The 25,280-nt window shown below is 37.4% G+C and overlaps 1 protein-coding gene across 2 annotated transcripts in view; it reads right to left on the reverse strand.

Annotated features, from left to right (window-relative positions):
• Nucleotides 1-358: 358 nt before the first annotated feature.
• The window catches only part of TTN7 (Structural maintenance of chromosomes (SMC) family protein), a 43,321-nt gene continuing 18,399 nt past the window's right edge, over nucleotides 359-25,280 (reverse strand). For both annotated transcript variants that reach the window (XM_010255991.3, XM_010255990.3), the window contains exons 11-29: nucleotides 23,282-23,527; nucleotides 23,071-23,192; nucleotides 22,634-22,778; nucleotides 15,227-15,399; nucleotides 15,027-15,126; nucleotides 14,228-14,364; nucleotides 13,896-14,097; nucleotides 6,869-6,956; nucleotides 6,630-6,779; nucleotides 6,006-6,157; nucleotides 5,720-5,911; nucleotides 5,440-5,623; nucleotides 5,291-5,361; nucleotides 5,038-5,189; nucleotides 3,693-3,861; nucleotides 3,441-3,587; nucleotides 2,715-2,810; nucleotides 2,152-2,326; nucleotides 359-832 (exon numbers count right to left, since the gene is read on the reverse strand). In XM_010255991.3, the coding sequence (XP_010254293.1) occupies nucleotides 642-832; nucleotides 2,152-2,326; nucleotides 2,715-2,810; nucleotides 3,441-3,587; nucleotides 3,693-3,861; nucleotides 5,038-5,189; nucleotides 5,291-5,361; nucleotides 5,440-5,623; nucleotides 5,720-5,911; nucleotides 6,006-6,157; nucleotides 6,630-6,779; nucleotides 6,869-6,956; nucleotides 13,896-14,097; nucleotides 14,228-14,364; nucleotides 15,027-15,126; nucleotides 15,227-15,399; nucleotides 22,634-22,778; nucleotides 23,071-23,192; nucleotides 23,282-23,527 (2,892 nt within the window). In that variant the 3' untranslated portion in view covers nucleotides 359-641. The remainder of the gene's footprint in view (nucleotides 833-2,151; nucleotides 2,327-2,714; nucleotides 2,811-3,440; nucleotides 3,588-3,692; nucleotides 3,862-5,037; nucleotides 5,190-5,290; nucleotides 5,362-5,439; nucleotides 5,624-5,719; nucleotides 5,912-6,005; nucleotides 6,158-6,629; nucleotides 6,780-6,868; nucleotides 6,957-13,895; nucleotides 14,098-14,227; nucleotides 14,365-15,026; nucleotides 15,127-15,226; nucleotides 15,400-22,633; nucleotides 22,779-23,070; nucleotides 23,193-23,281; nucleotides 23,528-25,280) is intronic.

A 25,280-nucleotide genomic window follows, 5' to 3' on the forward strand; every position in this document is an offset into this window, starting at 1 on the left:
TTTTCTAATCTGTTTCTTTCTTGAAATTACAGTACCAATATAATGTTCTCTACCCAGGTAAGATATCTTGTTGCTGCACCAAACCTAGCATTAAAGATGAATATGAAAAGTGTAAAAACTCAACCAAAACAAATACTTTCAAAATACACGTTGAGTCTGTGTTACTGATTCTTTGAACCTTCGCCTCGTGCCATCCAAATTATTGGAATTAATCTTGTTTCTAGTTGCATAATTTCTGAACCACCCAAATCAACTTAAACATTTGCTAAGAGCAATCTCTTTTGGTTGACATGGACTTGGGGTTGAACCTGTGCTATCCAAACCATGTCATACGTGAGAGAGAGAGAGAGAGAATATGTGCTAACCAAATCATTAAGAACAAATTTCTTGACAAACTGACTGCACATTGTATTGATGAAAGACATTTCCATGAAATTACTACCAGGCTAGTGCCCCACAAGATGGATTCTTGCACAGAGATGGACGGCCCAGAAGATTTAACTTTATACAAACAAGAAATGAGAGAATAGATGTGCACTCATATTCCAATCTGTCCATGCTCCTTGATAATCTACACCTACAAGCAATCCCTACAACCTAATATAAACAGGCTACTATAAGCATGTATTAACCTGTAACCTCTAGTCAGTATTGTGAGTTTGGTCATGTTCAATGAAGTCCAAGGCTTCTTCCTTGGAGACGACGTTGACACGGCTGACCCTGCTTTTATGTGTCACCCCATATATCTTGTCAGCAACTTTCACAAGCTCTGGCCGAAACGTCGTGGTAATAAACTGAGTGTTTGCCATGTCTGCAAGGCGGCGAATCATATCTAGAACGACAAATGGTTAAGATTCCCAATCTAATGCCAAACAAGAACAAGGAAAATTACCAATTTAAACATATAACGGCCAGTAACCATGGAAATAATCAACTTAATTTGAAAGAAGACAATAGTCTGCATTTATGTAAACAAAAGGTAAAAAGCATGTAACTAATAATCAAACTTTGGGCTTTGAATAACAACATTTTGCTGCGTTTGGTTGCTGTGTAAATCTTGACCAGGTGAAAATTTTGCACCTGGTTCAGTTTTGCTTTTGTTTGTTTATAGTTATGCTTTGCATTGTTACATGGTACAAAAATTTGTATGTTGCCTCTTTTGCATTCACCAGCAATGAAAATTGTGCACCATCTTCCTCTTACCTTCATTCTGTTCCATTTAAAATGGAAGTCACCACATTTTACTTTTCACAAACAAATAAGACAGTCAAATCTGAAGCAAAAGTAAACCAGAATTTACACGGCCCTTTTGCACTCCATGCATTTACACCAATGCAAATGCAATTTGTATTCCAACAAACGCAGCTTTGGGAACACCAGTGGCTGCAGATTATCATAATCACATACAAAAGTCAACAAAATAGAAAAGTCTCCCACCCATGTTCATGAAGTAGGTCGACGTGGCAAGGTGAACCACCTATCAAGTTTTGCCCAAATGCTACGTCAGACAGTAAGAGCCTAACCCTTTTACACCATTTGAGGATCTTGACTATTCAATCTAGTTTATTCTTTTCAAAAGGTCAGAAATCAAGCTGTAAAATGGGCCCCGTGGGCCAGCACAGGCCACAACCCCAGGCTGGGATGGGCCAAGGGATTGAAGCCTGTGGCCCATACAGGCATGTGCCGGCACAGCCCACTACAGTGCAGGTGGCACGAAAAAGTGGGCTGTGCATTACACCTATAGTTAGAAAGTATTAGCACTGCACCGAAGAGTGACCTGATAGTCATTTGTTAGGACCATCCAAGAGAGCATTTGACCACGCCCTATCCTAGGGGGGCTTCCTATTGTATGGACTTGAACAATGACTACAGCAATAAGCTTTAGCCATCTGAATAATGGTTTTTCACCAAACAAGAACTTCTAGTAATCAATCCAGGGAATCATCTTTTGGACAACCAAATCTAATAGGCACAACATTTAGGATGTTCAGACTTAAGATTAATGACCACTTGTTATGATATGGATGTCTATGCAGTTTCTACCAGTTAACTCAATATATGCATTACCTCTATTTCCCAACCAAAAGATGAAAATTTAGATAGGTAAAGATAGAACATGGATAAACATAGCACAAACAAGAAATTGGATACTTCCGACAGCAGTCCTGTATTGGGGATCTAATGCTGCATCAATCTCATCAAAAAGATAAAAAGGAGCAGGATCACATCGCTGAATGGCAAAGATCAGTGTCAAGGCCACAACAGTTTTTTGACCTCCAGAGAGTTGTTTCATCGACTGTGTTTCCCCTTGGCCAGTAAAAGAAACCTATCACAAGAGACCAATTCAAGTATCACAAGTTAGAGCAGGGAGCTGATCAAGAACTACATGAATACCATGACTTTTTACGTATGTGAAAAGAAAGAGATAATCCTCTTGAGACCCTTGATAAGCATAGAATTTCAAACAAAATTAGGTAAAGGTGCACCAAGTTGACAGCGCCAAAATACTAAATGAGGCATCTTGCATTATGATACCCAAATACCTATATATGTGACATATGGTACACTTCAATTTTGAGTGTACAGTCCAATACCCTTTACAGATATGTCCCTTCCGTATCTGGGTATTATCATAGAATTATCATAGATGTTCTCAAATGTTTCTCATTTATATCTTCTGCCTATAGAAGGAAATTAACATTTAAGATACATGCCTTCACTTTTACGCCAGTATATTTCTCCACCCTTCCCTCCCTCTCTGCTTCTCGAGGGCCATCCTCATCCTGATCTTCATCCCCATGATCACCATCCTACAAAAATAGGAAAAGTACAATTACAAGGGAATTACCAATCATAAGTAATTCTTTTAATTGTTCAACTGACATTGAATCTAATAAATATGTAGGCTTAGGTGCAAGATAAATCCAAAACTGAAATTTTTGCACAAAATTGCATAAAACATGCTCATGACAAGGAGATTGTCATAAAAAATGTGTGTGCCATCGGCATGGGGGCAATTATATATTCCTAACTGTGGGGTTTAGGTCTTGGTTTTTGCTGCAGACATTCACAACTTTACAGTCTAAACTCCACTCTAAAGGAATGTGAACAGTAGTAGTCCTGTTGTAAACCTAGTTTCTTCCCTCTCCATGAGATGTAACTCATCACTTTCTTGGTATGTGAAATAGGGATGGATTGAAAGAATATACAAAGCAGAACCTGATAGAAGACAATTTTGCAGGAACATCATACTCATAATGGATTAAGAAAGCATAAGAAAATTTTACAGAGAAAGCATGGTTAAGATGTCAACAAAGACTCACAGTGCATGCACTGCCAATTTATGGAGGAATTTATTTTACCTAGCACCCTTGATTCGATAACCAAAAATATACAGAGATTGGCCAGCATGGTATACAGAAAATAGAAAAATAACAAACCTTTTTCTTCATCATAACCAAGTATCCATGACCACCTTGAACAAGTTCAGAGAAGACTTCTCGGAAATGCCTAGCAACACCTTTGAACGTCCGTTCAATTGATTCATCTTTCCTCTGATCCAAGACTGAGATAAGTTCACTAATTTTCTGCAGAAGGTAAAAAGCAGTTGATTCAGGAAACCCTGGCCCATAGCCATTAATTATAAGCTCATTGTCATGATATGCAAATCATGAGCTAATGGAAAATAGTACCTCATCACCAGCATCCAGTTCAGCTTGCCTTTTCTGGAGTTCCTCTCTTTGCTCAGTAAAATTGATATATTGGTCAAGTGCCTTCTTATTTACATGGCTAAACTCTTGCAATTGTTCATTGCACTTGTGAAGCATTTTATACAATTCTTTGATGCTCTTTCGTTTGTATCTGTTAATTGTGTTAGAAAGAAAATGAATGAGTTATCTAAAAAACTTGACTTTAACAAATTAACAAAAACAACTGCACTACCAAATGCAATAAAATAAAACAAGCAATGCCAAATGATAATACGACAGTGGGTACATTGCAAGCACATCATTATTTTTGTGGGTTGGGGGGAGATTCATATCCCAAAAGGGAAGAAAGGTAATGAATTATCATCTCAAAGAAAACTAAGCAATAACAAATTAGTATGATAAAATAAGCAGTACCAAAGGTGAAAAAAAAATCAAGCAGTAGCAAATAACACAATAGTGCAATACCAAGTACATCATTTGTTTCTTCTGTTTTGCCCCCCTCTGGAGAAGAAGGGGAGTTCATAACTCCAGTGGTGCCCAAAAGACCAACCTATAAAACTGAGAATTACTATGGACATTTTTCATGACCAACAAGCTGGTAAAATTTTACTCAGCAAGATTTGTAATTTAATGGTTTCCATTTTATCATCACCATCCAAGTTTTGTCCCAGCCTTTCAGTTCAACTACAAACACCAGAACAACCATCACCTTAGGGGTAGACCCCCACCCAATACAGAAACTAGAAAACTGCAACCCTTGAAAATCCTATAAGATTGACCTAAGAAATCAATATCCTTTCAATTCTTCCAACCACCACCTAATTTCATGCCTTCCAAATAAAAATTCTCTGATTTCTCCCCTTCCAGATGCTCCAGCAAATTGTGAAAGATGATTTGTCATTAAAGATTTCCAGCTATCCGGGGTTTTGGGAGGGTGGAGTACATAAAACCTTTTGCATTTTTTTGGTGTGAGGTGGCCGCTCTCAGATTCAAACCTGCATTCTCATGCTTGTCTGCCCAACATTGTACCATTGCACCAAGCAATGGCCCCTAGCCAATATGCTGTGTCCTGCATGCATATTGGCCCATGATGGAAATTTCCAAGTCAAAACCAAGTACCAACAGAAAAATAAATTCCAAAAACTAAGGAAAAAACACCACACATAGAAGCTTTTATCAAATTGCGTAAACAGGTAACTACCATAAAATCAGCACATATAGTAGAAATTAAAGGATTATAAGGCATTATTCACCACGAAAATTGAAATGGAAAAAATCACTACACTACATTGAATGAGAACTTTTCAAGTGTAGAGAAAAGAATTACGTATCAAACGCATCTGATGGTAATGAACCCAAGTCCCTAATTTTCTTCATGTAATCATCTTGTTTAGCAATAAGAATATTCCTTTTACTCAATAGCTGTTCCAATTCTTTTGCTTCATCCTGAAGTGTCCGCTCATAATTGTCCTCCAAAGTCTGGAAATTGCAATAGAAAAATGTGAAGCATAGATATTAATGCCAAGCCTCCCATACTTTCTGCTGCTCAATACACAATTAACACCATATAAAAATATAACCTTTAATCTATTTCTCTCGTCTTTGATTTTCTTGATCTCCTTTGTTCGTTCATCTATATTTTCTACGACTCCTGTGAAGAATAATTTCAGTCAAAAGAGGGCAATATACCACTGGTGAAAACTTGATCAAGGTAAACCTTTTGTCTCACTTTTGAGCTGTTGTGTTGCATCATCAACCAATGCTTTAGCATCCTTTAACTCCTGCCTCTTAAGTTCAGCTTCCCCAGGCAACATGTCATTCTCTACAGATAATTTTACAGCCTCCAACTCTTGTTGTCGCCTTACAAGGTTGGTTGACAGGTTGGTCTCAAGCTCCCCTTTTCTTGTCTCAGTCTATTAATCAAAAACAGATATGAGAACACTGAACACTAAAATCCACCTTGAGCTTTAAAAAAACTTTAACATAGGTTAACGAACTTAGTAATTTACCTCTATTCGGTCTGTCTTGCAGGCAATAAGCTTCTCTTTCAGCTCTGTGATTTCAGGATTTAAACGTGAAAGAAGATCTTTCTCCTCTGGTGTCAAATGATCAATAAGTTCTGTTCCCATTTCAGCCCTTTTCATAGCCATACCCGCTCTAAGCTGATCAATTTGACTACGAGCATTTGAAAGCAGTTTTTCCTGTAAATGAATAAGGTAAGCATGTTAATATCAAGAACAGCCAAGAAACCAATAGAAATGCATAATTCCACATATTTGAAGCAGTAAAAGATACCTTCTTTTCAAGAGCTTTAGAAATGGATTGCTTCTGCTTAAAAGCATTAGCAATATCCTGCTTGACTTGTTCCAATTCTGATTTATCATGGGCTAGCTTAGCATCAATTTTCTGCTGTTCGCTGACAAGCTCTGTAATTTTCTTGTCTATCCGTTGGAACAGTCAAGTTTAAACAAAATGGAAATAAAAATCCACATATTCTTTTTGACCATCCCAATTAAGGCTAGCTTATCTACATTAAGGCGGATTATTAATCAGTCTGGGCAACTCCTCTCCAAGGAGTAGTAAAGCTAAACTTTGATGGCTGCCCCTTAGGGAACCCAGTGCCATCAATGATGAGAAGTGCATTTAGGAATACAAAAAGTTAGATTTTATCAGCATGTTCAACTCCTATTAGATCTGATGACTCTAGGATGGAGTAAATTCTTTTGTTGCCTAACATTAGATTCTTGGTAGATACAGCAGGTTGGTCAGATGTGATCATGATTTCATCATTTTGTTTCTGAAAATTTAATAATAAAGCAGCAACATGTGTTATAAGAGAAAACCAAGATAAAAATGTATGCAAAAATATAATAAAGTAGTGAAAATAAGCTCAAGATTGGAAGGTCATTGATGGGATATCTTCAAGATTCATTCTAATCTTTTTTAGTTCCTCGCCTTTTGTATTGATAGACTTCGTATTCTGCCTAATTATGTTCATAAATTTCAGTTTAGAACGCCTATAATCGTAAAATCCACCAGTCATGCCACCTTTCTTGCTAACTTGATCACCTGGTAGAAGAACGAAAAAGAAGACGGTTTAGATTTACAAAGCAGAAATTATCAAACAAAATGCATCGCACCAAAGTTCCAATTCAAACCTTCCAATGTTATGCAGTCCAAACCATCAGTACGAGCAACCCTTGTAGCCACATCCAAGTCTCGACAAATTACTGTTCTACCAAATACCTGTTAAAAAAACGAGTTCAATCATGTTAGAATTCTAGAGAAGTGCTAACTGCATTAGCTCAGATTAATAGTATCCAAACAGTCTCTACATTAAAATACTGTGAAAAGGAAACTTAAAAAAAAAAAAGCAGTGCAGTTGCCCTTCACAATTTTCCATCTGTTGAGTGAAGTACAAAAATTCAAAATGAAGTAAATAAACACACAAAGAGAGGATCAGAACACCAATAAGGTATCTGAAGAGATTTAGGGCATTTGGAAGGGAACCCAAACAGTTTCTAAAGAATTACAGGTTCATCATTTTCAAGCTCAACAAAGGTGATAGCATCAAAATTGCAAGCATTTCTACGCTAGTCTTGAAGGAAATATGGTCTTCCCCTTATCATTTAGTCATTAATAAAGTGGACAAAATAAGAACTGCTAATGACTACATGGCAGATGCAATAATGTCTTTTTCATCCTCTCTCCTTTACTTTAAACAGTAGAACAACCCAGACATTATCTTCAAAGAGATCAAAGGTTTTAGCTTCAATAGCTACCTTTTCCCCCAATGAACTCGTCCTGGGTTAGCTATCTCCTTTAGGCTGACGTTACTTTCCCCATAGCTCATTCTAGAGATTCCTTTCCAGCCCAACCATAACCACAAGAACTGAAGCAAAATAATCATCATCAAGCATTTGTATTTGGTGTTTAATAGTTAAGGATGAATTTTATCAAGAGCAAAGTCACCCATTGATCAAACCGTGTTTGAATTCACAAGCACAGAATACCAATGTTCAGAACCAAAACTGACAACACCTAAGGCCCCAAAGAATGTAGAAGGCCTGCAGTGTTCAAGGTACAGTATTCAAATAACAGTTAGATTAACCCAAATGGCCAGTGCTTCTCATTGTATCAATATGTAAAAAAGTTAAGATGTCAACACCCTAGTCTTTAGACAAAAATTGCATAGCCTAAGCATAGTGGCTCATATACAAGATATGAGTAGAAATCTGCTGAATTAAAAAATACTAAAGAAAGTAGTTTCTTGAAGAGAGAAGGAAGAGAGAAGGAGAAGAAGAGAAGTTGAAAGAAAAGAGAGCGATTAATCTGGCCGCCCCCTTCACTTATTATTTATAATAAAATAATAAAACAGTACAAAGACAACTATCCCCTTATAGGGCGGCAAAACATAAAACAGCATATATAACACTCAAAAAACATAATAAAATTTGGACTCACATAACTATTGTGGTCCCCACCTCCTATCTAACAACTAACATAAACATCTACTCAAAAAAACATCATAAAACTAATTAATCTTCAACACTCCCCCTCAAGTTGGGAGTAAATGTCACACATTCCCAACTTGCGTAGATCATGTTCAAGCTTGTTCCTTGCCACCCCTTTAGTGAGAACATCAGCCAACTGCAACTCTGAAGAGACATAAGGCAAACAAACTTCTCTAGTTGTTACCCTTTCTCTTATAAAGTGTTTATCAACTTCAATGTGTTTTTTCCTATCATGCTGAATTGGATTGTGGGCAAATTGATTGCAGCCTAATTGTCACAGTATAACATCATAGGTTCTTCTGCTTTCACCCCAATCTCACTCAAAAGATATATAACCCAAAGAAGTTCTGAGACACCATGAGCCATGGATCTATACTCAGCCTCTACACTTGACCTTGCCACAACCGCTTGCTTCTTACTCTTCTAGAAGATCAAGTTTCCACCTACAAAGGTGCACACTCCTGATGTAGACCTCCTGTCATCTAAGCATCCTGCCCAGTCTGCATCTATATAGGATTCTAGCTTCAGATTCTCATGATTTAAGAAAAGAATACCTCTGCCAGGGTGTTTTTTCAGATATGCAAGTATTCTCTCAATAGCTTCCCAGTGCTGAACCTGAGGTGCATGCGTGTACTAACTCACAAACTGACAGCATAAGAAATATCTGGTCGTGTCATACACAGTAGGTCAAGTACATACTTTCTCAGTCTCTCGCACATCCTTTACCAATTATGTGATTTGGATCAATAGGAGTGTTTGCTGGTTTAGTCCCCAGCTTCCCAGTCTCTCGCAGTAGGTCAAGTACATACTTTCTCTGTGAAATGAAGATCCCATGCTTGGATCTTGCAACTTCAATCCCTAAGAAGTATTTGAGCTCACCAAGATCTTTGATCTCAAATTCTTGCTGCAGTGATTTTTTGAGATCATCAATCTCCTCCAGATCATTTCCTGTCACCCCTATATCATCCACATACACAATCAGAATTGACACCAAAGCATATCTCCTCTTCACAAAGAGGGTGTGATCAGATTGTATTTGTGTGTATCCAAAACGGATGAGTGTCCCTCTGAACCTGTCAAACCAAGCCCTAGGTGATTGTTTTAGTCCATACAGAGATTTTCTGAGTCTGCACACCTTTCCTTTACCAACATTTTCATAAAAGCCTGCTGGAATGTCCATATATACCTCCTCCTGTAAGCCACCATTGAGGAAAGCATTTGTGACATCAAACTGGAACAAGGGCCGTGAATAGGTGGTTGTTAGAGATAAAAAAATACGAACTGAACTCATCTTAGCTACTGATGCAAAGGTTTCCAGATAATCAACACCATAGGTCTGAGTATACCCTTTTGCTACCAACCTTGCCTTGTACCTCTCTATCTTGCCATCGGCCTTATACTTCACTGTGAACACCCATCAACATCCGACTGTCTCCTTGTTTGGGGGAAGATCAACTATTTCCCAAGTTTGGTTTTTGACCAAAGCATCCATCTCATCTTGCATGGTTGTTTTCCACTCAGGTTTTCCACTCATGTGTGGAGTCAACCATCATCTGTCAGCACTGATATTGTTGTGAGGTTGCCCGTAGTGGCTCAGGTAATGAAACTAGAGGTGCAGGTGCTGGCTGAACCGATGGAGGCACCACAAAAACAGGAAGAGGAAGAGATTGTGAGTTCTCCCCAAAACTCTCCCCCTAAGGAGAACTACTCGAGAAGAAGAATGTGGATTCAAAAAAGGTAACATCCATAGTGACAAATCTGCTCATCGACACTGGGTCATAATAGCAATACCCCTTTTGGTTCTGAGCATACCCAAGAAAAACACATTTCTTGGCCTTAGGATCAAATTTCTTGCGATGAGGGCCAAGAATGTTAACAAAAGAAACACAGCCAAAAACCCTAAGAGGTATATGAAATATCTCTCCATCTGGAAAAATGAGGCTAAATGGCACCTTAAACCCCAAAGTCCATGAAGGAACACAGTTAATCACATGTACGGCTGTAAGAACTACATCTCCCCAGAACTGCGCAGGGACTGAAGCGCGCACCATAAGTTCCTTGCCACCTCCACAATGTGTTTGTTTTTCCTCTCAGCAACTCCATTCTGTTGCGGTGTATATGCACAACTGTTCTGATGAACAACACCATGTTCTAAGAGATATGTGATTAGATCCTTCTCAAAGTACTCTCTGGCATTATCTAATCTAAAAACCTTAGTTCTCACTCCAAATTGTGTAAGAACCATCTGGTGGAATTGTCGTACTAAGTTAGGAACCTCATCACATGATTTCATCAAATATAGCCAAGAATATCGTGTATAATCATCCACAAACAAGAGAAAGTAACGGAATCCTCGCATGGAAGGGATTTGATATGGCCCCCATACATCAGTGTGAACAATATTAAAAGCAAAAGTACTTCTTTTATTACTTGGTTTAAAAGACTATCTACAATGCTTTCTTAACTAACAACTCTCGCACTCCAAAGTAGATAATTGAACAGACTCAAACAACTTTGGGAAAAGACATTTCAAAGAATTAAAAGAAAGATGTCCCAAGCGATTGTGCCAAAGCATAATTTGGTTTACTGACTGACCAACTACTACTGCTACTGCTAACATGATGGCCCTGATGTCTCGGAATCTCATCCAAAAGGTAAACTCCATTCACCTCACGACCACTCCCAATCATCTTCTTTGACTCCAGATCCTGCAAAACACATTTACCAAGAAGAAAGGTTACTGAACAATTCAATTTTTTTGTCAAATAACTAACAGACAGTAGGTTGGTATGAAGTCTAGGGACATGTAAAACAGAGGACAGAGTTATATCATTGGTCATTCTAACCATCCCCTTCCCAGCAATGGGCATATGTGAACCATCTGCTGTAGAGACTTTGACTCTACCAGAGCACAACTGATAGGAACTGAAAATGGTAGGGGCATTAGTCATATGCTCAGATGCTCCTGAGTCTATAATCCAGGGAGGTCCCTCCTTACCTGAAGTGGATGCAAGATTCGCAGTTGCATATGGACTACCTGTATGTGCAAAGGAAGTGGTGTAGTTGGCTCCTGCATTCTGCTGTCCATCTGAAAGGCTAGGGTTGGGTGAATCTTTCTTACTCATAAGCTGTCCAAACCTCTCCAATTTTGTTCTCACTGCTACTACTGCAATGGATTCCCAATCAGTTTGGGAGAGAGGGGCTGAAGAGTCTCCTGTAGTGGCTACATTTGCATTTCCCTTCTTGTTTCTTATCCGAGCAGGCATAAGATTTGGATGAAGCTTCCAACAAGTGTCCCTAGTATGCTTAGGCTTCTTGCAATAATCACACACCAAGTCCTTCTTATCTTCCCTTCTAGTCTCATTACTACCCCTCTCTCCATTCGGCTTAGGTTTTGTTGTACCAACCATAGCCGACTGGTCAATCCCAGGCTGTCTCAGCATTACATTCCTCCTACTCTCCTCTCCAGAGACAAAAGCATAGGCTTGAGAGAGTGTCACACCCTCCCTAAAAAGAATGTGTTGCCTAGCAATGTCAAATTCAGGGTTCAACCCTGCCAAGAACTCAAAAACCCTATTCCTCTCTACCAGTTTGTGATAAGTTGTTGCATCATTTACACTTTCCCATACCACAGTTCTAAGTGATTTATTTCCTACCATAGGGTTTTCAGCATAGAGAAATACACAGCAAGAGGTTTTTCTCCCTGTTTCATACTTATAACCTTATTTCTTAACTGATAGGCTCTGGCTTCATTTTGCTTCTGAGAGTAAGTTTCAGTCACTTCATCCCAAATCTCCTTAGCAGTCTTAGCCCATAGGAAGTTTTTTGCAATATGAGGTAACATAGAATTACATAGCCAAGACATTACCATGTCATTCTCTTGCATCCATCGGGAAGAGTTTGTATCAGGTTTCTTCTCCTCCCTAGTGAGATACCCTAATTTTCCATGAGCACCAATAGCCATCTTAGCTGATTGTGCCCACTCCAAATAATTTGTGCCATCAAGTTTTACTGTAGTAATGATCCCAGACCAAAAAATATCACTACTACCTCCAACACCCAGTCCCACAGTACCGGTAGATTTCATCTCGGTATTCCAACTCTCCATTTTACTTCAAATAGTTCAACAATAAGAAAAAAAATATATTAGAGACCTTCAAAAAATAATTTAATACCACACACACAGAAACCAACCCTTCCGGAAGAAGAAAACCCAAGCTGGAGGGAAATCTCTCCCCTCCCCACGCCTCCCAACAAAGAGAAAAGTGAATCGATCACTCCGAGAGGCCTAGAAAATTTCAGAAACCAAACCGCCCTCTTCAGAAAATCAAAAGAAAACTAGCAATACATGGGCGCCCAAGACTAGATCAAAACAAAGAGTCCAACTTTTCTGTGACTCTTCCCCGTACTCCAATTCTTCCTGATTTTGATGTCGAACAGTAGATCACCTTCCTGATGTCTAGGTCCCACCAAAAACTCCAAGAACTGGGCAATTTATAGCAGATCGATCAGCTCTTTACTTCTTCATGCAATCGGCGGCTCTAGGGCTGCATGAGAATGCTTCAAGAAACCCTAGCCGATGCTCTGATACCAAGTAGAAATCTGTTGAATTAAAAAATATGAAAGAAAGTAGTTTCTTGAAGAGAGAAGGAGAAGAAGAGAAGAAGAGAAGTTGAAAGAAAAGAGAGCAATTAATCTGGCCGCCCCCTTCACTTATTATTTATACTAAAATAATAGAACAGTACAAAGACAACTATGCCCTTATAGGGCAGCAAAACATAAAACAACATATATAACACTCAAAAAACATAATAAAATTTGGACTCACATAACTATTGTGGTCCCCACCTATCTAACAACTAACATAAACATCTACTCAAAAAAACATCATAAAACTAATTAATCTTCAACAATATGCATCTGCACAACATCATTAGAAATCAAGATAATATTATTACAATAATTGCAAAACTTATGGAATCCTCGGTCCTTAAATTCCTCCGATGAATACACAAAAATATATCCAGCTTTCAAGTTTCAACCACCCAATAATCTGTATCTGTGGAACATCCCTTGCCTTTAATCAAAGCAAATGTTGCCTCATACTATGCACTCAATCGGAAAAATGAACCAATAGATTGCAAACAACCATGAAAAACACATGTATTAAAAAGTCAAAAGCACCTCATATTAGTTATGCATTCAATCATTCCCTAGTGCTAGTAATGTTTCTTATGAATAACTGTAAATTTTGTTACTTCCTAATTCCTTTAAGATTTAATAATTATTTCCATGTTTCCTGATTTTTTAGATTTTCCAAATATCTTGGCGAGACTAGTGAAATGTCTCCAAAACTTCTCTATCTCTACATGGTGAAATGCCCATTGATACCAAAATTGTGAACCATGGTTATACCTCAAACCACAGTTATGTTTCTCCTCGACTTTTATATGAATCTCTAATATTACAACAAAAGTCGGGGAATGCACCATAGTTCTACTTCCAAGAATGTGCAGCACTAAATTCATAACCCACAGTCCATAATTCCTATCAATACATGAAAAATGTTTCAAATAAGGTAGTAAAGAAAGAACTCTACATAACACAGGTTGCACATCCAGTAATAAACAAATGTTTCAATAGGAAATAAGAATGTCATGTAAAAATTAACCTGTGCAAAGGCCGGAGTGTGCCTAGAAGAGAATTTGAGTTTCTTCAACAATGGTACAACATCAGAACTCTGAGGATAGGTTACACGTGGGGCTTGTACCCTGTTCAATGGTATAAAAGTAACCCGCCCCCCTTTTAATGCATTAAGGTGTCGAATTATCTGAGTTGATATTTCGTCTGTTTCAACCACCACATGAAATAAGCTGTATGCACAGAACAATGGACATCTTAGAACATCATTGAAAACATTGGATCCATATAATGAGATTTGACACATATTATAAATACAACTGAACACACAGATTCAACACAGAAAGTACAGATTGCCCAAACCTGTTTCCAGCAGTAACTTCAACAGCTGTGAAAAACTTCTCATCACAATCAAGCAACTCAAGGACTGGACCAAACACTCCTTCAATGTTATAATCTCTGATGATCCTTCGAACAGAACTCAATCCTCTTCTGATATCCTAGGAGATGTACATGAAAAAGGGGTGGAGAAGTTGAGATAATAGGAAAACAGATTTTGAGATAATATAAAAGAATACTGCAGAGTTGTACCCAAATAAAAAAGAAAAACAGGTTCTTTCAAATGAAACCCCTTGTGATCAAGAATTTTTGTTATCCAATTCAACATTCACTGCAATTAACCTAGGAATTATCCAATTCAAAACCAACTGCAACTAACATAGGGAAGTATGTAGTAATTAAACTCTTGTTTAATTGCATGCACAAATGCATCAAAATTAAATTCAGTAAATGAGGAAAGATATCCCTCACAATGGATGAGAAGGTTAACTAAATCCTAAAGATTCAACTATATCTACTGAAAAGTTTACTCAAGTCAATGGATCAAGTTCCTAGCTAAGAAGGCAGTTGGAATGTGTGAGACTACGAGAGTCAGAGACAACTAACCAAGGATTAACGATGTCCAGACCTGCCCTCTAGAAGTAGTTGTTAGGTCAACTCAAGCAAGGATCAAGCAAAGAAGTAACCTCTTTTTTAATCAATAGCAAAGAAGCAATCTCTTTTGAATCATCTCTAAAACATTTGTGTTTTCTTTCTTGTTCTCTTGATCTTTTAGAGCAGTAAATTATCCCAGAGGGGAGAGGCAGGGAAAGCAACTACTTACACCAGGCGTAGCATGATCAAGGCTCTTTTCAGCCTTTACAACATCCGCTTTAAGCTTATCAACTTCAGCAGAAAGCTCACTTTCCTTCTCCCATAAGGACCTAAAAGGGGGGAAAACTCTCTTAACTATAAGGGGGAATTTTCAAAATTCCTCATTCAAATAAAACCAGCATTCACACAAAGAGACAAAGAAAACCATACTTCCGCTTATCCTGCAGACTATCCCTCTGTGTCTTGAAACTGTTGAAACCTTCCTGAGACTTCAGGATTATGGATTCTAGCTTTCCCGCTTCAACTCTGCGTCCCTCTATATATGCTTCCTTCTCTTTAAGCTCAGCATCAAGCTGGTGGATTTCATCCTGAAGCTTTTTCTCCTGAAATAAAAAATACAAAAGTAAAAAAGGAGAGACAAGAAAAGAAAGTAATAAATGGTACACTGTTATTCACCAAAGAAAAGTAATATAAGCATATTCTTGAAAAATAACTTCAACATAACACTAAACTACCTGTAGGAGGGAGTAATAGAAAGAAAACACAAACAAATAATGATCAAGGAAACACAGCTAGGTTCAGATACACACAGACCATTATGGAATGGTATGCAAGTTTCAACCTAAGTGATGATGCATGTCCATGCTCCATGTATCTGTCAAAATTTGATGATCTACATAGGATTAACAATTTTGATTTAAATCGTGTAATTGGATACTATTCTGGAATAAAAACTTACCATTATTGTTTAAATCTCTGATTCATGAATGAAATTACCTTTTTTCTCAAAGAAAAAATATTTGATTCATGAATCTTACTATTTACCCAAGCATGCAATTCAAATCAATGAACAGAACCTAGTCATGTGTTTCATTAAGTCTTTACCCCTAGGAGCTTTTTGTTTTGAAACCCATTCTAGAATAAAATTTATTGGGATTATTTAAAACCTACTAGAAAATCCCTCTGAGTCCAACATGTGGGTTAAAAAACCATAAGGTGTGTTCTCCAACATGAATTGTTCTCACGTTGTAAGTTCCAAAAATAAAGAACCACACCTGCTTGAAAAAAGCATTGATTCTTGAAACAAAAACTCAAAACATGTTCATGCTTTCATAATATATTTCTTGTTTCCAAAACTGAAACCAAAATTGCCTTGCAACTACCTTATATACGAAGCACATATGAGGTGATAATTTCAAAATTCTACACCTACATTGGACCATCCTTGTGAGACCTTTTATGCACAGCAACCTATAGATGGTATCTATCTAACAAGGATTCGTTGGAGCATGGTTCCTTTCACAGTTTGATCATGTTTATGGAAAAAGGAAATCAAATGATCCTTGAATAGAAGGGAGATTTTTTGGGTAGTCATTTGCATATGCCAGTGCCCCTATTTTGTATAGGATCTTGACACTTGAGGAACTTAAATGACAAACAGAAAAATAACATAACGGAATATACAAGAACTTTTTAGTTTTGACTACAAACAGGAAACTTCATTGATGAAAAACAAAGAAAAGGGGTGGACACTGAAAAGCTACCCGTACCCCCACCAAAAAAACAGTCTAAACAAGAAGGATACAATAGACTCTGGGAATCCCTGATATATTCAACAGAAATAAGAGCAGACCCCCAATACAATCTCCCCAGTCAACTCCAAGCCAACAGTCTGCAAGAGAATTGGCTTATCCTCTTCTCCAGTGGAATGAGATGTTCATACAAGTAGCAAGAAATCTGCTATCAATGATGTGATGATGAAGTAGCTAGGGGCCTGAGTTTGGAAGACCTGTTCTGCCATTGTGCTCTATAAATATCCATGTTTGAAAGACCTGTCTAGGAAAGCATACATAGACCATAGCAGCATCCTTGTCCCAACCATATGAGATTAGCCATATGAATCCTCTTTCACCATTCCATTCTGTTTACTTGATGCGTTCACAAGATTAAATGCCCAAATTAGTGCAAAAATTCCATGAATTTGTTCTCACTCAGTTTGGTAGCTGCATCAAAGTATAATGATCCAATAAGAAAAAGGAGTACTTTTTGGATAATAGAAGGTGATTCATGAATTTGTTCTCCTAGTGGTTTTATCAAACTTAATTTTGATGGAAGTAGGATGGGTAATCCAGGTCCATCAGGTATTGGAGGTGTCTTAAGAAATGAGGAGGGAGTGATAATTGCTCTCTTTTCGGGGCCAATTGGAATGGGCGATTCTCTTAGAGCTGAGATTTCAGCTGTTATCGAAGGAACTCAAAGGGCAATTGAACTGAACATCACCAAATTGGTCATAGAAGGTGATCTAAGCTGGTAGTGGATTTTGGTTAGGTGAGATAAGAGAGTTATCTCCCTTTTCTTGTACCTGTGTATTTTTTCTCTAATTTTAATAAAATCTGTGAGTTATTGATCAAAAAAAAGGAGTACTTTGAGAAGGATCTCTCAACCTATCTTGAAAATTTTAGTGCTCTTCATCAGAGTTCTTGTGGTTACACTCCACAACAAAATGGAGTTTTTGAAAGGAAAATTCGTCATATTATTGAAGTTGCTAGAAGTATGTTATTTCATGTCCCAACAAAGTATTGGGGGGATACTATTCTTACTGCAACCTACTTGATTAATTGCATGCCATCTCAAGTTCTTCGTTTCAAATCCCCTTTCAATCTTCTTTTCCCAGACACAATTATTTTCCATTCCTCTATGTGTTTTAGGTTGTACTTGTTATGTTCATATCCCTAGTTCAGAATGACATCAATTTCAACCCAAAGCCCAAAAGTGCATTTTCCTTGGTTATGCCTTCAAAGAAAAGGGTTATTGTTGCTATGATCCTGTCAATGACACTTGCTTTGTTCCCATGGATGTTACTTTGGCTGAGTTTCTCCTCTATTACTCAGCTTCATCTAGGGAGAGAATTATGAATTATTTTACCCCTTCACTCCCAGTTGTCTCCTCTCTTAACCGACCTTCACCTCCTGTTGAGTCTCTTGTTGTCCCTCCACCTTCAGTTGAGGCTCTTATTGCTTCTCCTTCACCCCCAACAGAGCCAATTTCAGTTATATCACCATCTTACATCTAGAGAGCACGGGTCTATCAATGACAGCACTGGCGTAGTAGAGGGAACCCAGGGCAATCTGGTATTGGGGGAGTATTCAGGGATGAGAATAGGAATGTTTCAGCCATGTTTTCAGGCCCAATAGGTGTAGGTGATTCCCTCAGGGCTGAGATTCTTGCGGTATTGAAAGGAGTCCAAAGAGCAAAGGAATTGAATATAAGGAGGCTTGTGGTTGAAGGTGACTCGGAGGTGCTAGTAGGATGGTTGAAAGAAGATAAGGCTGGGTTGTGGAACTATAACAATGAAAAGAAAATTTTCAAGTGGTTGGCTAAGGATATGGAAGTAAAATACAGTTAGGTGAAGAGATCTGCTAACTCTTTTGCTGATGGGTTAGCCAAGCATGGGGTGGTTCAGGAATCTATGTTTTTTGGCTCTTTTGTAATTCTGTTTTATTGCTTTTCTGGGGGCTCTTGCCCTTGTCTGGGCAGTTAAGATAGTTTATCTCCCCCTTCTTATAATTAATATTTTTATCTTTTTAATGAAAGCATCTGTTATTGATAATAATAAAAAAAAAAAAACAGCACTGGTGTAGGCATGAACAAGTTGCTCCTTCATCACGACCTCTTCCATCAATTCTTGATGAGACAACAAGTTCAGCACCTCCTTCATCAGCTCCACAACCTGAATTTCCCCCCATTGCTGTCTGAAAAGGTAAGTGTAAGTGTACAGCTCACTGCACCTCAAAATACCTTTCCTACAGCCTTTTGTCCCCAACATACCTCTGTCTCTGCTCAGTCCATCCCCAAGTCTGTTTCAAAAGCTTTATCCCAACCAGAATGGAGGGACACTGAGGACTGAAATGGAAGCATTAGAAAAGAACCATATTAGGGACATTGTTGATTTGCCAGATGGAAGGAGCAGTTGGTTGTAGGTTAGTAGGTAGCTGTATACTATCAAGTACAATGCAGACGCACACATTGAGAGATATAATGCTGGCCATGTGACGAAGGGGTATACCTAGTTGTATGGTGTTGACTATTTGGAGACTTTTGCTCTTGTGACCAAAATGACCTATGTTGATGTTTTATTATCCTTTACTGCTTTTTCTTGGAAGCTATATCAATTTGATGTCAAGAACGCCTTCTTGAATGGAGACCTTCATGAAGAGGTTTATGTCTCTTCCTCCTGGAATGCATAGTAAGAATATGGAAGGTGTGTAAGTTGAGGAAATCTCTCTATGGGCTCAAACAGTCACCACAAGCTTGGTTTGAGAGATTCAAAAATGCATTGTTTGGTATTGGTTACCTTCAGACATAGTCACACCATACCATATTTGTGAAGTGGAAGGGTGCATTGGTGACTATACTAATTGTCTATGTAGATGATATATTTGTTTTTATCAATTGTAGATGATATTGTTGTCACAGGAGATGATGTTGAAGAGATTGATTGAGTTAAGTATTTACTTAATATTGAATTTAGATTAAGGACCTTGGAGAGCTGTGGTATTCCTTGGGTATTGAGATAGCTCTTTCTAGGAAGGAATTTTTATCTTCTAGAGGAAATATGCGCTTGACTTGTTGGCAAAAACAAGGATACTTGGTGCTAAGCCAGCTCCTACTCCAATGGACTATAATCACAAATTGTCAGCTACAGAAGGAGAGGTACTCTCTGATAGGGAAGTGTTCCAAAGAATTGTAAATGAGTTGTTATACCTTTACGTGACTCATCGTGATATTTCCTATGCTATGAGTGCAATTAGCAATGATTTAAAAGGTGTGCCTAAGACACGCCTAGGTGAACAAGCGAGACACATTTTAAGCTATGCACCTCACCTAGGTCGTAGGCACACCACTTTCAAAAGGTGTGTCTGGTGTGTCGTGTGCCTCAGCCCAGGTGTGCACATATTTGCTAATGTCATTCATCTATTCATCCTAACAAAAAGATATATTTTATTAATAACTCAAAAAAATTATTTTATTAAGATCAAGAGAAAGCAGTACAACAAGACATTGTGGAAATAATAAAAAAAAAAATATTTTTAGGAATTAAGAATTTAAAGACCCTAACATAGACTTGTTTGGGCTTGCCTCAAGGGGCATGGTACAAAGGCAGCTCGTAGAATTAGGAATGAAAGATGTAAAATCACATTAACTATTTGAAACAATGCAATTGAGAAAGAAATAAAGAAATTAAAAGCTTGGCATGCTTGAATATGTTTTGTACATTATATTTATTTTATTTTTGCATTATTCACTTTGAATATGTTTTATATGTTATTCTATGTATTTAATTTTTAGCTAATAGACTTTTTCAAAACATTTAGTTTAAAATTAAAGTTTATTTTTTTAATTAAAACTCTTTTTAATATTTTCTTAATTTATTGTGAAGTTTTTACATTTTTTGCATTTTCTTTGATTTTTTTTTAAATTTTGCGCCTTGCTTCATAAAGGTGCACGCCTCGAGCACAAAATGGCTTTCACGATTTTTTTGCACCCTGCACTTTTAAAACGTGAATGATTAGCAAATTCATGCATGCCCCTAGAGATACTCATTAGGCAACAGTTGAGAGGGTTTTGTGTTATTTAAAGGAAACTCCAAGAAGAGGAATTCTTTTTGCTAATTATGGGCACAAGAGAATAGAAGCTTACATAGATAAAGACTGGGCAGGTTGTGTTGATGACAGAAAACCTGCGTCTGGGTATTGTACTCTTGTGGCTAGAAATCTAGTTTATTGGAAAAGTAAGAAGTAGTTAGTGGTAGCAAGGTCCTCAGCAAAGGCAAAGTATAGGGCAATGGCCCGTGGAGTGGTAAAGCTACTGTGGCTGACATCACTTTTTGGAGAGTTTAGAATAGTTCATGACAAACTTATAATAATATATTGTGACAATCAGGTTGCTATCAATATAGCTCATAACTTGGTTCAACATAACAAAACAAAACACATTTAGGTACATGAACACTTCATAAGGGAGATAGTTGCCTTTGGAGAAGTGTGCCTTCCTTTTGTAGCTTCAAAAGAATAGCTGGCATAGGGGTGCAAATGGATCGGATCAATCCGATCCGAAATCCAATCCTATTTTATTGGATTTGAATATACTCCTGCCAGATTTTCGAATCGGATCGGATCGGATAGTAGGTATTGAAAATCATATCGAATTCGAATGAGCCCCCTGTCCAATCCTATATGTGTTTGTGTTGTTTATTTATTTACATATGTTATTTATTTATTTATAAATATGTTTATATTGCATATTTGTAATTATTATATTATTTATTTTTTATAAAAATACATGTATATATATATATGATGAAAATAGTTGAAGAAAATACTTGTATTTTTTTGCTTTTTCTTTATATAAACTGATATATTTTTATTTTTCCAAAAATTAAATCGGATTGGATCATATTCAGATATCCAACATTATTAACTGATTCAAATTTGAAATTGTGTTTATGAGATCCGATCGGATCTTCAATAAGATGTTTGTACTATCGAATCGGATACGGATATACCCTGATTCGAATCTGATCCGATCCGTTTGCATCCCTAAGCTGGCAAATGTGCTTACAAAAGGGGGCTCCTAGACATAAGTTGGAAGAATATGCAAGTAAGCGGGGCACGATTGACATCTATGCCCATCTTGAGGGGGAATATTGAATAGTCACTTTGGGCCTTTTTTTATTCTTTCCTACTAGCCTTTTTATTCTATTCTTATTGGACCCAAATGAAATTGTTATTTTTAAGTAGTCACGTGACCCTTTTAAGTTCTAGCCACCTCATAAGGGTCCTTGATGTAATTTCATTCTTATTTCAAAACTATAAAAGTGGACTCATTAGACCCCACGATCAGTTCTGTTCTTCTTCTACACCAATCTACTCTCTTCTTTCTCCCCTTCTTCTCTGTTACAAGACTTTTTTTTATATCTTCTGAAGGGCTACACAACGGAGGGTAGCCCATCCCCCAACCCAAGTGCAAGTGGAATTCGATCCCAAGTCTCCGCTATGACCAGCAGGAGACCTTACCAACCAGCTGGTTGGCACCTTGCTCTGTTACAGGACTATTGTAAGCTTGCTACAGCACCTTTCTACTTTTCCTTCGTTGTTTTTGGCTTTATTTTACAGCTTTGATTGCTAACTATTTCAGCAATATCAGTTATTAATTATAAATTTCAATATTTCATACACGATATAATCAATTGGATTAAGCTAGATATCAAGGCATAGTTAAAATCATGAATTATTATAACAAGAATTCAAGAAAATAAGCAAAACAAGTAATTAGCACAGCTGATCTAAGTAATATGAGTATTCCAACGCGTTGAATAAACAAGAAGGCAAAGTAATAGCATATTGAATCCAATCAAGGAAGAGCTGCAACAAGAATCCAAGCAAATAAGTAATGAACAACACATTAAAATGTACAGCATATAAATTTCATGTATCATAGTGAACAAATAAAATATACAATATATGATACCCTTGCATCACCCAGGCATCACCCTTATATCTATGATTACTTATTATACTAAGTTTGATTAGACTGCAGTTTATGTCAAGTAACCACCTGCACCAAATTTGATGAAAGAACTCGTTCAAGATCATCAATTTCCTTTTGAAGCCATTTGTCTCGGGCTGCTTTACTAGAAAACTGAGTCGCACGACCTTGTTTTTGGTAAAGAATGCTAAGCTGTTTTTCACGATCCATAATTCTACATTTAGCATGAAAAGAAACAAATTGAGTATGCAAGTTTCTAATCAGAACCTTCCTTCAACGGAACAATTATATTCAATTTTTTTAGGCAGATAAACAATGTCAATATACAGCAGTAAGAAAATAGTGAAGCACATCATTTCCTTGGAGAAAGAGAACATACTAAAGAATAGGTACATCTGGAAGCATTATGGCAAAAAGACAGAAACTGTAGTTGGGGGACAGCTCCATCCCACATCTAGAAAAATACTTAAATAGTTATAGAGCTTTGGCTATGAAAAAGGGGATACCCTTTCGTTATTTCCTCCTCCTCAATCACTTGGGCATTATATAAAGGCCTAATTTTGTTCAGCTCATCCCTGGAGTCCTGAATTTCTTTCTGGAGAATCTCAAGCTGTCGTGCAGCATCTTCCTATACAAATGAAAATTTTATATAGGCATTAAAACCATCTTCTCCAATATAAAGACTCCACTATCAACTTAAAGTTACAAAAACAATACCTTTGCTCGAATATTTGCAGAAATTCTTTCTTCTAGGTCTCTGACATCAAGCTCAACCTGAGCATGCTTCTTTATTGCTTCTGTTCTTCGCTTTTCTATTGTATCTTTCTCTTTGTTCAAACCTTGAATATCTTTCGTTAGATCTTTAAATTTCTTTTCCAGGTCCTTCGATTTCTCATGAGCATCTAGAACACTATTATACATCGTGGCAGATGTCTCAGAAACCTTGGATCGAGCATCTTCTATCTACAAAGCAAACACAGAAATTTTAAGCTGCCAAGGTAATATGATCAGACAACAGAAAGAAATGAAACAACATAAGTTGCAGGTCAAAGAATCACATAACAGTGTGGTGTTTCTTTCTTAATGGAATAGTTGTTATTCATCAAATAAAATTTTCTAAATTTTTTATGTATTCCTGTTATATGTTTTCTGTGGGATCTAGCCCAGTAGTTTGATTTGTCTAATCATATTTTAGGTGTGTTTAAAACTTCAACTTCATTGATTTAACTAGCTTAAGAATTAAGAGTTCTTTAGGTGCCATTTGGCAAGTCTTTTTCGAAAGATCTTCTGGAAGATCTGACAACCAAAAGATGTAGTGGGCTTTTACATAAAGATCTTGGCAGCCCACGGACTGTTTAGTTGGAGGCACATCTTTCCATGCATCTTTTCACGCAACAGCAAAAAGGGCGAGAAGCTCCATTTCTGGCTTCCTGAAATAAACTCAAATCAAGCTTCTTGCATCTTTTTGGGGCACAATCTTTCGGCGGCAAGATCTTCCCCCAACCAAAAGGGAAAAGACGAAAATGCGGGCAGCTGGGCTTCTAAACAGCCGACAGCCCGTGCTGAAAGATGCGCCAAACGGGGACTTAGTTTTCTTATGATAGTGCCAACTCTGTTTTTTTTCCTAGTTCTAGTACGAGTGTAGGGCTAGCCACCCCTATATACAAGTAGCTCTAATAGTTGATAAAATGAGAGGAAGTAGACTAAGATGGTCTTGTCACGTGAATAAAAGACCATCTACAGCACCTATAAGAAAAAATAATCTGGAAAGTCTAAGGGACTAGAAGGGCTACGGGCATACCAAATAGGGCATGGGTTGAAGTGGTAAGAAATGATTTAAGCAATCATAATTTAACAATTGGATATGGCACTAAACAGAATGGAATGGTGAAACAGGGTTCATGTAGCCAACTTTGTATGGTTGAGATAAGGCTTAAATGATGATGATGATGATGATGATCATATCAATTTTGCAGTATACACGTGTGCATAAACTTCAAAAACATAGATACAATCATACAATGAATGACGAAATGAAGTTTACTTGAGATCTTACAGTTCATTCTATGTGGTGAGTAATTCCCATGCCCTAGAGTGATTCTAGGCACTAGCTTTATATTTCTCTTCTTTCTCCCCATTTACTTTTTAATCCTTTAAGAAGCCACTACAAATCTACAATCATCAACAGCAGTAAGTTCATCAAAAGATATTCATTCAATGTTCTCAAATGATTGGAATTGATCTAGATGAGCTTTCCTTTCATTTTCATTGAAACCCAAAATTTTCTCATTTTGGCCATTTTCATCTTTTTGTGTCAAACCATCTCCAATCCCTCCCAGATTTGGATGCCCCCCATAAATCCTTACACCCTTTCATCCCTCCAATTATCAACCCAAAATTCCACCTAGAACCTTAGATTCCCTAGTTATTGAGTTTTCTCCCAATGCCAGAATTTTCATCCTTTTATGCAAAAAGTAACCCAAAATTAACCAAACTTAAATCACCCTTTACAACCACTCATTCTAACCCTACCTATGAAATTTGACTACAAAATTCCTATCCAAAGACCTATTTTCCCTATTTCAAAGTTTTTCGATGTCCTTGGGTACATTTGCAATCCATGCAATTAAGGCCCTAGACCTTTTCTAACCTAGCCAAACTTTGTTTTTTAGTTCTAAATCACCCCTAAACCCATCCTAACCCTCCAAAGCTTGTC

This window comes from Nelumbo nucifera, chromosome 2 (genome assembly GCF_055504915.1).
Source record: "Nelumbo nucifera cultivar China Antique chromosome 2, China Antique-T2T, whole genome shotgun sequence".
Lineage (NCBI taxonomy): Eukaryota > Viridiplantae > Streptophyta > Magnoliopsida > Proteales > Nelumbonaceae > Nelumbo > Nelumbo nucifera.